Source organism: Vidua chalybeata, chromosome 3 (genome assembly GCF_026979565.1).
Source record: "Vidua chalybeata isolate OUT-0048 chromosome 3, bVidCha1 merged haplotype, whole genome shotgun sequence".
Classification (NCBI taxonomy): domain Eukaryota; kingdom Metazoa; phylum Chordata; class Aves; order Passeriformes; family Viduidae; genus Vidua; species Vidua chalybeata.
In genome coordinates this window covers 93,476,978-93,491,735 of record NC_071532.1, presented here as the reverse complement: position 1 = coordinate 93,491,735, position 14,758 = coordinate 93,476,978, and the positions used below count along the sequence as shown (strand labels likewise).

General features: G+C 38.1%; 1 protein-coding gene across 3 annotated transcripts in view; it reads right to left on the bottom strand.

Annotated features, from left to right (window-relative positions):
* The window catches only part of ERICH1 (glutamate rich 1), a 76,165-nt gene that overhangs the window by 17,695 nt on the left and 43,712 nt on the right, over positions 1-14,758 (bottom strand). For all 3 annotated transcript variants that reach the window (XM_053938660.1, XM_053938657.1, XM_053938659.1), the window contains exon 4: positions 704-1,081. In XM_053938660.1, coding sequence (XP_053794635.1) covers positions 704-1,081 — 378 coding nt within the window. The remainder of the gene's footprint in view (positions 1-703; positions 1,082-14,758) is intronic.

Genomic DNA, 14,758 nt, shown 5'->3' with positions numbered 1-14,758 from the left:
ACTAGAAGCTGACAGCTCTGCTTCAAGATGGACTAATGCAGGTAGGTAAGCTATTTAATATTCTCCATTCAGCTTCACAGTGACCGATAGGCCAATAGGGATAAATCACATTGGATAGGCCATTAGGGATAAATCCATGCAATTCTTTTAAAAGTAGTAGGGAATGTGCGTTAAGCATCAGTTCCCATTCAACTTGTTCACAAGCATTTTATGCCAATATACTTTCCTAGTGTCAGTAGTATCTTCCCTGTTCCTGTACGTGCTGTCTGTCTAGATTTCCTTATGGAATTCAAATAAATCTCCTGGGACATTCAGAGCATTCAGAGAAGCAGATTGGTTCAGAGATACTAGGATAGCAATTGCCCTTATTTGAAGTTCTCTGAAAGCAAGTAATCCTTCTGGGTATTTGCTTGCAGAGGGGAAAAAGAATTTTAACCACTTGTCCCAAGTGCATTAGAATGTTTAAGAGAAGAGCAAGGAATTCTACAGGTTTTTTCTATTGATGTGAATTCTTGCACAGTCATGTACAGACCAAAAAGTGGGACAAATACTAGGTACATGCCTTACTTATTTTCACATGCCTCTCTTCAACAGAGACACTTCTTTAGTAGCTTTGTCCCATTTTACAGCAGTAATAAATGCATATCCATTTTCTCCTGTGTGTTAATATTAATAAAAAGAAAGGAGAAAGAGTGGTACATACTGTCAGTAAAATAAATTTGTTGTGTTGCCTGCAGGAAGTCCAGAATGCTATCTGCTTTTTCACCTATGTCCTTTAAGCCTGCTGCTTCTTCTTTGCTGTTTTTGTCAGGCTGATATGTAAAATCCACACTGGTAGCTGTTGTTACTAAGCCAGCTGCTCTCTTTTTTTCTTTCTGTCGCTTCTTTTTCATTTTCCTCTTTTTGTTTTTGCTTATTTTGGGACCGTCTGTTTGCTGCAGCTGTAAATTATCTTGAACAACAGTCTCTTGCATTCCCAAATCTGTTTGTTCTCCATGGAAATTACTAGAGATTTGTGAACTGCTCTTTTGTTTCTTCCTTCGAATGCGCTTTCTCTTGGTTTGCCCTTGATATTCCTCTTCTGCAGATTCAAAAGAGACATGAGAACTGTAAATAGGAAGATCTGTAATAAGCATTTTAGAACTGCACACAGTGAAATATGACACCCTTCAAATTCTGGGATACCTGAGTGGCTCGAACCTTACTTTTATTCTTACAATGTCTTTCAGTACTACAATGTCAAAGTCAACTTTTCTGAACGCATTAAAAAGACACGCTTTTTTCCCTTCTGCTTTCAATAAAGACTGTTTTCTCCTTCATGCTACATACTTTACATCTCATTTACTTTCTTAAGGCAGATGATATGGTTCTACACAGAGTGAGGTCAAAAGAATGCCCAGAGCAAAAATCACTATGGGCAGACTGGGCAACATGACATGAGAGAGCTCCCCAAAGAGTCCCACAGTGCCAGTTGGTAGACTTGACCAAGAGCACAAGAAGAATGTACATAATTTACAAGGAAAGATGATAGTGTTTATATTGATGAGATGCATTCATGACAGTGCTGTACTTTAAAAACACCAGGCATACATTTCTGACTCATCTCCTTTCTCCTCCTTAAGCATTCTCCTCCATTAGGATATCTTACTGCTAGCTCAGTTTTGGACATTAACTTTATAGGAAAAGCATGCAAGGCAACAGTGACCTTGGTAAGTAATCTCTAATCTCTTTAACAGCCTGCCTTGGTTCTATTGTTCTCTTGCTACATTATAATTTCCTTACTACCTAATTCTTCAAAAGCCTCAGATGTCACAAGAAGTAAGTCTCTCTTGCTCTTCAAGACAGCTTTTGCACTTCTTTACTCAGATATTATCCCTGTACACAAAGCCCAAGTTTTAAAGTAATCTCTGACCCTGAACTGATTGCTCCTCCCACACACTCACTTCTAGCCCCTCTAGCACTGGCCAAGGAAGATTTGGCCAGAAGCAAAAACCTATCTTGCCTCTAAGTGCACTGCTGATGAAGTCCATATTCTTGTCGATAATAATTGCTGCCTAATTAACTGGAATTCCCTCATTCATGATCTAACAAAATCCCCACACATTTAAACATCATGGATTGCAGAATGCCAGTTTTCTTCTATTTGAAGAAAGTATTGAATTTGCATGCCAAGATCTTGGTCACAGGGGCTACAGGGATGACTTCAATGAAGAGTTGCTAGAAGCTTCCCCAATGTCCAGCAGAGCCAATGTCAGCCAACTCCAAGATGGACCTGCTGCTGGCTGAGTCATCAGTAATGGCAATAAAGCCTCTGGCGTAACATAGTCATGCATATATATATATATGTAACTTGTAACATATAGTTAAGAAGGGGAAAAAAGTTACTGTGCAGATACAATTGCAACTAGAGAAGAGCAGAGTGATAATATGTGAGTCAAACAACTCTGCAGACACCATGGTCAGTGGAGAAGGAAGTGCTCCAGATGCCAGAGCAGATTCCCCTGCAGTCTGTGGTGAAGACCATGGTGAAGCAGCTGTGCCCCTGCAGCCCATGGAGGTTCATAGTGGAGCAGAGATCCTCTTGTTGAGGACCCTCCACTTGAGCAAGTGCAAGCCTGAGGGAGGCTGTAACCTCACTGGAAGTCCATGCTGGAGCAGGCTCCTGGCAGGATCTCTGGTCCTGTGGTGATAGGACCCCACACTGGAGGAGGTTTGCTGCCAGGACTTGTGACCCCACAGAGGACCCAAACTGTTCCTGAAGGACTCCATGCTGTGGGAAAGAATTAATGCTGGAGCAGATAATGAAGAGCTGCAGTCCTTGGGAAGGACTCATGCTGGAGGACTGTCTTCCATGGGATGGACCCCATGCTGGAGAAGGGGAAAGACTCCTTTCCCTGAGGAGATGAAGAGCCTTCATCTCCCATCTCCCTGCGCTGCTGGTGGGGAGGAGGTAGAGAACTGGGAATAAAGTTAAGCCTGGGAAGATGGAATGGTGATGGGGAGGAGAACAGAAAGGTGTTTTTAAGATTTGATTTTACTTTTTACTATCCTGCTCTAATTTTGATTGGTAATAAATTCAATTAGTTTCCCCAAGCTGAGTCTGTTTTGCCCATGACAGTAATCACTGAGTGATCTCTCCCTGCCCTTATGTTGTGAACCTTTAGTAATATTTTCTATCTCCTGTCCAGCTGAGGAGGACAGTAATAGAAAGGCTTTGGTGGGCGCCTGGCATTCAGCCAAGGTGAATACACCACATTCTAATGTTTTGCTCAAGAAAGTTAAGACATTAATCCTTCCCTCAACCCCTACCCCATTTACATGCTTGTAAATTCCTTACAATGCCCTGAACCTAGCACTCGTTTCTCTGGATTTACACCATTCTCTTAGGGTCAAAGCAACCCCACTTGGCTAAGGTTGGTGTGATACAGGAGAGACATCTGAAGCCTAATGCTTGTTGCAGAATGATATGCATAATCTCCTGAACTGTCTCAGACATTCTCAGTGTGTTTGGCTTTCTCATCACTCCTCCCCCTAACCAGTCTTTGTCACTATTTTCTCCATGGTTGGAGGCCCTCTCTTTAATTTCTGTTTCTTTTTCTGTCTTGAACTCTGTCAGCTCTGATCCACTTTCTCTTTAAATATCACTACAGACTTTTAGTTCTTTAGCTGTCAGATGACTCACTGCAAAGCAATTTTCCATACTTTCAATGAAGAAGCCTGCATAAAAATAAATGTGCTGTATTGTAACTGAACACCACAGCACATTAAAGACACACCAAGCATCACCCTGGACCCACAGTGTGGAATGTTTTGCACCCATGGTATTTGAGCTACATCTTTATATGTGATTTGGACATATGGGATGTGGGAAAAATAATGTCTGTGTCACCCTGAAGGAATAAAATATCAGAACTGAAGGCAGATATGAATGGTGAAAGATGCTATAAACAAAACATCAGTGTTTCATCTTGAGATCTAGTTTGGATTTTCATGGAAGTATTTGTGTTAAAATAGGTGAATTTCACTGCAAATATATATACATTGCTTTGCAAAATTTCTCAGCCCTCTGTTGACCTGAACAGCACTGTTTGCTAATAACACTAATCTATACACTCAGCAAAGCAGCCTAACTCATTCTCTAAGCATCTGAGACCCCCAAAACTCAGTGAAACTACAGCATGGTGTGCAGCCAAGCACCCTTCTTTGGTTTGAGATGACTTGAAAAAAAACAGAAGCCAGGATGGGGCTTAAGATAACCAATGCTTTGAGTCCAATCCAAAAGCTTCCTTATCCTAAGTAGCTCAGGACATCAGAAGGTCTGAAGAGACCATGGTGAAGCTGTCAAAAGGCCAAATGAATTTAGTCTTCCCATGTGTAGGTATTAAGATAAATGCCTGACTGAAAGGAAACCAGAACTATGCTGACTTTGCTCCAACACAGGAAACAAATACAAGACTCTGCCTAGCTCTCTTGAGGAGCTATTGGCAGTCTAGCCTCTAGACTGCTTAAGGCAGTCCTTTAGCAGTTTAGGTCATTCTTTGCCCTGTATTCTTGTATCTGTATGCTATCTACTGTTCCATGTGTGGCAGCTACCAGTGATTCAACATCAGGAACAAATACAATTAGATGCTTATGAATGCAAAGCAATGCACACAAAAGGGATTAATTCACACAGCTCACTGGTAGGGGTAAAGTGAGCTGTTATCAGCTCAGGAAAAACAAAAGCCATACCTGTGCATCAGCATGGAAACTCAATGAAAACATTTGCTCAGTTGGTATCAGTGATCACAACAACTAACACCTTGTTTGCATACATAAGAAAAGAGTTGGAAAATAACAGGAAAAATATTCCAAAGCTATTATATAAACCTACTGTACTGTTCAAGCTTGTAATGCTGTGTTTCTTAGCATAATTCCAGAACAGAAAGGTTTTGGCAGGCAAAAGGAGGACTGACACAGAAGTTAGCAAGAGAAAGAAACTCCAAAAAGATTTGTATGGTTTAACTTGAAAGAGTAATAAAATAGACTTAATTTCTGCCTCCTCATGTGAAAAGGTGACATGCAATTAATCTGAGCTGTTTCACAAGCTAATAGAAGAAAGTAAAACCTTTTTTTTTCCTCTAATGGTACAGTTTGCTATAGATTCCCCATGCACGTGGCATGCAGAGGAGCCAAGAGAACTGCTTGTTCATATAACCAGCAAGGCTACCTGATTACAACAGCCACGCTAAACTATAAATGAAAATTATACAAGAAACATACACCATAAAGTTTATGTCACAGCCTACACAACGACCTTAACAAATGACATATTCAGTGGGATTCGCCTCCCACATCTTTAGCTGCCTGAAAATACTTAGTGCATACTTAGACCTATGCTCCCTCTGATAACCCAAAAGACACTTTCTTCTTCAGAAAGCAGTTTACCTCATACTAAACCAGCAGGGATGGAAATGCAATCTGAAGGACTTCATCTCTCTCTCTCCCCTTCCATTAACCACAAAGGAAATCGAGATGATGAGCTCTGACTAGATGCTTGCAACACCTGAGAAGAATCAGTCTCTTTTACAGGAAATATTGGTACACAGGAAGGCGTTTCCTTACATGAGTCTGCTCATCACATGATTTTTACTAATTAACAAAATCCACTGTCCCAAACAAGACCCAAGTTTTGAACTTTTCTCTACATTTCAAGCCAGTAGGGAGGCTTGATAAAAGTTCAGTAGATACAAATTTGGTTCTAATAACTTTTACCACTGACAGAAAAGATTTGTTATGTCAAAGCTAAGCAATTCTAAAAAAATGCAGGGAATATATACTATGCAAGCAATCTCAGTATGCTGAGTAAGTACTTAAGCAACAATGATAGGAATAGCTTTAGAATCACACTAACTCTAGCCACAACTATAACTACAGCTTGCTCTAATTCCACAAGAGCTGATGATTGTTCTCCTGTTCCGTATTGGTCTGTCACCTCTCTTTGTCCTAAGATCTATCTCTGCTCCACAAGTTGCTTAATTGATCACATAATGCAATTATCCAGGAGCAATTGACTCTAACCTGTTTAGTCTGCACGTGGTGCTCCTTCAGACTGAGCAAAGTGTCTTCCAGATGGAATGCCCATATACAATTTCCAGTCACAGTCATAATTTCATAGGCATTTCTTTCAGCCTTAGTAAGAACTGTTCCCTCAAGAACTGTTCAGAGTTCTTTTTTTTTGGCACAGATTCCTTTTTGGATGCAGTTTACCATGCAGGTGCACAGTCACACTACCCTGACTGGCAGTATGATATGGAAGTAGGGATGTGCAGCCTCAGAATGTAAGTCAGCACTAAAAGAAAAACTAATTTTCTAACAGCCTATCTTATCTTGTCTGAAAGATTTAAATGTTTTCTCCATTCAAACTCATGTTTCTTTAACAGAACAGTTGTAGAAATACGTAAAAAAAGGAGACTTTAAATGAAATAAGAGGACTCCATTGATACGTACAGCTTACTGAACTGTGATAATGAAAAGTCAGTGCAGCCAGTTTCTATCTTCAACAAAAAACAGAAAACAATGAAAAATAGAAAAAAAAATATTGACAGGAAGACACCCAATAAGCTAACTTTTATTGAGTTCTATTTTATTAGGAAGTTACTTTGTATTCATCATCAGAGCAGCACAGTGAGATTAAATACAAAGCTTAACACAGGCTAAGAGCAACAGCTGACTTCCTCCTGTCCAGACTAACCATCAGTGTGAACACACTGCTGGCAACTCCATGATGGAAAATACAAGTTCTCTCGAGTTTATCTTTGCTATTTCAGTTCCTTCATACAATGCCAGATGGAAACATTGTGAGACAGCATCCTATAAGACAATGAAATATGGGAGGCTGATTACTTAGATGTCTGCGAATCCAAGGGATACAAAGTTCCACAGTATGCAAAATGAAGTTTGGCTATGAGAATAAACTGGGATTTTTGAATGCTAGGGATTTTTTAAAATCAGGTCCCTGAATATTATAAGAACAAACTTTTAGAACAGGGAAAAAGAGAGGAAAAAAATATGTAAAGCATACTGAGGAAAAAGAGCCAAAGAATATCCACTCAGCTTTAGGAATCCATATAATCCGCTCATCATTACTCAAGCATGGCAGCTGGCTCTCCTGTTCAAGTCCCACCGTTGGCTCTCTGGATGTTGCTCATGGTATTTCTGTAATTCTGTTGGGTTTTGGTGTTTTGGCTTTGGGTTGGTTTCTTTTTTCAGATGAAACAGGACATATATCCTTCTGATTTTTCAGTCAGTTTAAGCTCTTCTTCTTGATACTGGATGAATCTTCCATAGTGTACCATGCAGTCAAAGCAGAGGAGTTTAATTTTGGGTTAGGATCTTGTAAGGGAAAAACCAAATGTTATTTTTAGTACCAATTAATATATTTGTAGCTGCAATTTGACCAAGAGTAAAAAGCTGTGGCTGGTGAATACAATAAAATGGAATGGTTCATTAGAACAAAAGCAATACTGGAAAGATCACAGGGACTCAAAATTATGTTACTATTTTTTTCACTCTTTTTTTGGAGAAACTGCTTCAAATAATTTGAAATCAGAGAAAGAAAACCCATTTAAAAATTTCAGAACATCTATTAATGTGCAACAATTGTAATGTTGTAGAAAACTACAAGACTGGAAGCTGTTTAGGATAGGGACTGTCTTTTATTTTTCATTCATACTATGTTTGTGTGCTGACAAATCAAGAATTCACATAAAACTGGCAAATGTTGCATAAGTGCTGCCTACCACAAAGGAGTATTACCTCCTGGATTTTACGCAAATCCAGTTCATGCTAATGACAATAATCAGTTAAAGGCAGATACCACTTTCTGCATAAGTCTTCAATCATGAATGTTCACCTGACTGTATATACAGATAAATTTCTCTTACTCATAAGTTAAGTCAAATTCCTGCCATAGGACAAACTGTACTTGGTCACATCAAACAACTACCTAATTCTATATCCTGTATCAAACAGTAGCCATACACTGCATTCAAGAAAACGTGAACTCTGGACTTACAGAGAGGTACAATAATGGGTGTTCTTTTGCACTTTTTGCCCTAATAATTGCCATGGTTTTGCTTTTTGATTGCTGCTAAAATGTTGTTTTCATAGTTATTCATCATATTGTAAAATCTTACTCCTGCTTGGTAGCAGTCAGTTCTGAGCTCACCATTTTGCAGGTGAATTTTGACTGTTTATTTTTTCCTAAGTACATCACTTGACAACTATCTAAGATGTGTCTCATCTGTAATTTTTGACAAAACACTCAATCTGGGATTACACTGCACCCAACTCTAGCCTTTAATGCAGTCGATATCCATGTAGCCATCAGGAAACCTTCTGATATCACTTCATTCTTCTTACCTGACCATCTATTGAACACAAGCCTCCAGCTGTGACCTCTGTTTTGAGAACTGCTGCATTCTCTTCATCTACTTATCTATTCTAGGGCTTCACCTTTCATGTTAAGTCTATGTGCCCCCTTTGGAGAAGGGCTTTATCAAAAGCTTGGTGGAAATTCAAGGAAACCACATCACCTGAAGCATGATCCTTATCCATATATTTCCTACATCTTCAAAGATTCCAAGATGTTTGTACACCTCCTCTTTGCAAACCTGTTGATCTGTCCCATTCAGATCACAGTTTATCAAGCATCCACAAATATTATTTTGCATCATAATTTGTGCCGAACTACCTAAAACAAACAACAGGACAACAGGCTTGCAGTCCCCTGGATGATTTAAGAACTGTTTTAAAAAACTGGCTTCACACTATGTTACCTCAAAGTCTCTGACCACAAGGCAATTTGAAAAGCATGTAGCTATGCATCACTGTCAGTAATATGGGCAATTTTTTCCTTAAATTCTTTTAGAAAATTTAGGTGAATAAAATCTGGTACTTCTGATTTTATTTTATAAATTTATTTGTTGCATGACCATTAAATCACTTCAATTTCACATATCCTTTCAGAAAAGCCAGGAACAAGTGCTGCATCATGGGATTCTCCATAGTATTTTTTCTACAGCTAACATCAATGCAAAGGATTTATTTAACTTCTCTGAAACAGGCCTCTCTAAATACTCATTCTACATCAAGATCATTGGCTCAAAAGAGTGGCAGACACATTGCTCCTGGTGCATCACAAATAAGACCTATTCAGTTTTAATTCTATATAACATTTGCTCAAACACTCCTTTGCCTGTCTTACCACACTCTTACATTTAAATATGTTTAATATATCATCTGGGTGTGAATTCAGTTTTTTAAAAGACACCTACTTCTTTCCAACAACTTCCTTTACTCTGTTGTCTGGCTCTGCTGTCTTTCTCTTGCTTTTTCTCAAGCCTGTCATGACAGGTGGTGGGCGCTGGCCTTGAATATCACATATGGTGTCCTTAAGTAGCTTCCAAACCCCCTGGTACAACTTCCTTCTCTTAGCTAACCTTTTTAGGTTCTTTTTAGTAAATACCTTTATTTTTGTGTAGTGTTCCTTCTTGAATTGTTGTGGATTACTGTTTGTTTCCTTTTGATTTTTTCAGCATGTTGAACCCAATGGTTGCTGTTGTGATGTGCCTCTTGTGAACAAAACTCTACGTAGGATAAAGTCAAGGGTGTGATTTCCTCTCACAGCACTAACCAATGTCTTGGTTATTTTATTGACTGTGTCTAAAATCTGAAACTTTTCACAATATCCTGATGAGACAGTAAGGGAGAAACTGAAGATCCCATCATTGTGCTCTCTGCTGCTTTTCTGATCTTTCAGCAGTGAGCGTTCCCAATCCCAGCTGGATACATGATGAAACAGACTCTGAACTTGCTTTGCTTTTTGGTATGTACGCTCAGTCCACACACATTGATCTAAGGCATCCAGGAGATATGTAAAACTATTTTAATGCATAAATTCATTTTAGCAGTAATGTTTTGGGCCTTCTGTCACTTTATACAGAAAGCTCTAATTGATGAAGCTCCCAATCTTTCTTAAATAGTATTTAAGAAATACTATTTCTAGTAAGAAATAGTATTTAATAGAAGTATTTCTGATACAAATTCTGTACTGTTCAATGACTTAATTTTTAAACAAAAGCAAGTATTTTAACCTTTCAGTGATCCTTTATTGTTTTAAATTTCAAATTCATTGTCTTCAGTCATTTTGGCATTTTGGGGTGATGTACAGTCAGACTCAGTCACCATTATTTAGAGGCATCATACAGCACTTCCCACATGGGCTCAGTTGTGGTCCCCAAACCCACTAAGAATGTTGACTCAGTGAAGAAAACAGAGTAAAGTTATAAAGCTGAGCATACTCACATACAAGAAAAAAACAGAGATTCAATGACAACCAGTAACTGTTTTGAAGGCTACTAAATCAGAAATGCTCAAAAATCTTAAGCAGCCACGAAGACTAATTGCTACTAAATAGAGAAATCTTCTTAGTCTTTGGCTAAATAAGATTACCTCTCTGTATTGGAACAGATAGTACCACTATGAATGGGAGGGGGAGATTTGTAACATTTATATTAAAAAACTGGAAACATTTTAAGCACCTGATGTCACATTTCTATCTTAAATATTTGCTCTTTCTTTTAATTTTCAGGACACAAACACATGTTTAGAGTTTTCTTCAAAGCCTTTTTTCCCAGAGATGGTTTTCAACCAGTGGTTAGTTTAAAGAATCCAAAGCTCTCCCTTTGCTCAGAATAACATCAGAAATGATAAGAAACACTGCAATCTTAAAATCCTGTGCAGCATTTAAAATGTTATTTCCAAAGATACCAGCTAAAACAGCACAAAATGTTTAGACGCTATTAAGAGTATAGGAATACAGACTGGAAAATGGGAAATACTGGAAGAACAGGTCATCTACTGGAAAACAGATATGTAGTTTTCCCCTGTGACAGAACAGCATCTAAGAGCAGATGTAAACTAAAGTACAATCTTTAGCACAGAAGAGCTACATGAAAGTACACACACACTGACCCAGCAAAATGAAGATACTCAGCAACAATCGTCCAACTTATGCCAGTTATCAACTCAATATTTCAGCTTACACCTCAATTCTATTTTTGCCATATTTTTTAATATTTCTTAACTTTTTACAAAGCATCTAATAAACAATTATATTTAACCCCATATATGAAAGAGCTGCCACAACTGCAGTTTATTACATGGTTCTTCCAGTAAACCCTATTTCAAAACAATCTGGAAAAGTAAAGTCTGAAAGAATGCAGAACTTCCATGTGTTTTATTTTTAATTACTTCCTTCATCCATTTATCTTTGAATCTTAAACTAGATTTCAATTAAATTTACTTATACAGTTTCCAAGCAGCTTTGTAAAAACAGGGATGTTTTAGGACAAGGATTAAGCTTACTTTCATTAATCACATTCTAAATTAATTGTGTATTGAAGCAGTAAGTAATTTCTTAATGACCAAGTGCTCTATGTTGAACTAATCATACATATAAATATGCAGGCAAGTATGCTGGAAAAAGGAGCAACACCACAGGGAAAAATCCAGAACAGCTGTAATTTGGTAATCTGTCAGTCTGTAATAGACGTGAACCGAGTGCCACAGTCTTCCCTGGTATGCAAGTTTGTTCTTGACTGCATGTCAAGAACAAACCTGCTCAAACTTTTTTTCCATAGTGAATATTTATACCAACTTTTTAATAGGAAAGCTAGGTTTTATTAGAACAGACACTAGAACAGCTGATTTCTTTTCTGGGGGTAGAGAAAACTCAAAATTAGGGAAGTCAAAACAAAACTAAACATACATAACTTTACCTCCACCTTGCCCACTGCATCCTCATAAATCAATCCTCTCTTCTTAGGCTTGTTCTCAGTTCAGCACACCAGATACCAGAGCTGCAGAACAGTCTGCACAGTGCTCTCTGGGTCTCTAGGGAATGTCCCCCTGAAGCCTGGGCTCCCATTGTTCTCAGCAGACTTCTGGTCTCTGCTGTACAGAGGGTTTATCCCTTGGCCATCATTCCTCTACACCAGTGTGTCCCTCACATTCTATAAAGTTATTCCCTCTCAGTGGGTGTCTCCTCATTGCCTAAGGACTACATCCTGATTTCTGTACTAAGCAGCTACAGATTTTTAAAGACTAAAATATGGTATATGACATAAACATCTGATTATTCATAATAATAAACTTAAAAAACCCCACAAAACCCAGATGAAAGCATCCATTACAAAAATAAATCTTTGGAAAGTGACCGAAATAATTTTGTCACATGTTCTCAACAAGAGATCACGTAGTGTATTCTACTTTCCTAGGTGTTGAATCCATTGTACGCCATCTTTACACTATTAAATCACCTATTTCTGGGCACAGTAGAATGTTACCAGGATAATATGGATCACTCTCATTTCCAGGATTTCTTGTGCTGCTTCCCAAATGTAAAAAAAAAACCCTTAAAATGGCAACAGGATCACAACAACTTGTCTATTCAGCTTAGCAAAGTGTCAAGTTATTTTTAGTTCCCATTTAAGTTGTTGAAAAATAAGAGTTGCTCTGCAGCTCATTGAAGAATAGTATCATCCCTTGAATATAAGAGAGACATTGTTATTCTTCTTCAGCTATATTACATGATCTGTGAAATAACTCTGATTCGATAAAGGGAAATGTGTTCATCTGTCTTCACTTGACTTTGTATTTCATACAAATTTTAAAATCTGTCATCTACTTGCAGAACACAGTTTTTTCCATCACACACTGTACCCCCAATCCAGATTAGTGTGACATGAATGCTTTTCATCTTTACTTGGTACACTGCCTATCACCTCTACAAAGTTGGTTTAATTTTTCTTTCCCACATCATAGAACCTTAGGTATCAATAGCTGTCAATCCCAGACTACCCATAATATGCTATGGATATGCATACATCCTTTGTCTTCGATGCACTTAGATGTTCATTACTAAATGAATCTCTCACTTGCTTTCATGAGCTGGCTGATATGTACCAATATTAATCCAGTTGGGATGCAAATAAATTTCCTTGTTGGTGTAAAATGCCATTTCTTTGGGGTAGGAATAAAAAGGTTCTTCCAAAGAGAGCTTATCCTGCCACAAGCATCTAACTTTAACCATTTATGTTGACTTTTAGGCAGGATGCTCTTCCTGAATGAAATACTCAGCAGCAGGTAAGAAATATGTGAGACGAGGAATAAATCCGGGTCTAGGAAGTCCTTGTCTAGGCTCAGTGATATCACAGAATCATAGAATCCCCTGACTTGGAAAGGATCCACAAAGATCATCAAGTCCAACTCTTAAGTGACTGTCATATTTCACTTTTCCCCAAAACAGCTACTACATCACAGAAAATTTTCTGACACTAGGGGAATATTACCTTTTTATATTCAGAGCCTGATTATATGCATCACACATAATTTTATTTAAACAAGAAAATGTAAAATAAAAGTTTCTTCATTTTACTTGTACAGGACAAGTAAGAGTCTTCTTGTACGATCCAGGCACAAGCGTGCCCCCAATATTTTAAGTCAGATACATAAAGATTCTGGATTTAGAAGCAAGGAACATAGGACCAAGAATAATTTTTCAATTTCCTTAAGCAGTTACAATTAATTTCCCTAATTTTAATTAATTACCAAACACAAGGGGGGGAATAATCTCATTGTAAATGCAAATGTTCTGCTGGAGTCACGGACTATAGCTTCATTTGGCTTTTTCTTTTCCACTTTGAGAACACACCAATTTTTAAAGCTGAACAGACAACACAGGCTAGTTAAGCAGGTAACATAAATTTAAAGAGATCTGTGTGCTTCTGTAAGAAATATATATATATTACATGATTGCTACTGTTCCTATCTGTACAAGCTACCCAACTGCTTTTACACTATACTACTATTACTCTCATGGCTGTAACACATTCTATACATGAAGCACAAATTATTGCATATGTATCAACCTGAGTATCTTCTGTGGAGTACAGGCCACCAAAACTGCCTCCTTGAAAAGTAATTTTTATGTTTTATAAAGACTCTTGGATGGCTATTTACTATATGAAAAAGTGTTTTTCTAAAATCAAAACCCAACCAAACCACACTACCAAAACCAATGCACTGTGTTCTACAGAAGTCCTAAAAATCAAGGGTTTTATGCCCAGCTCAGCTCTGTTTTGATTTTTTCCAAAGCATATGCAAAATAAGTGATGAGAAAGTGAAAAATTTTCTTATATACCAGTGAATAGCAAAAAGAAAGCAGGACAGATCTGTTCCAAATCTACTTATTCAAACCAAAACGGAAGTCCAAGAAGTCTGTAGTAATGTTACAAGCTACCTGCACATCTTATTAGCAAATTCAAGATTCACAGAATGCTGGGTTTGAAATCACAAGGAATGGTTGTTCAGTTCCACTCCTGATTCCTTCATAAAAGTAATCTTTCACCAAGTGGGACAAGAGGCCACAGAGTACAGGTTTCTGTCTTCTCAAAAAACTGGGATTTTGACTTTGGTAGCCGGTTCCTGTGTCCACAGGACCTTTTTCATTCTGGAATATTAAAGAGCTCACAAAAATCTTGCAGCAAGTGAAACAATCAATAAATCTCAGGAATGGCTTTAGGTTCTCTGAACACAAGGGCCAGTGCACTGACCTCTGGGAATGCAGGACTGGGAATGGGGGTCCTCTGGATGGAGATAGCAGATGCCTGGCTCTATGGTGGTGTTGGCTACTTCTCTGGCTGGGCAGCATTAA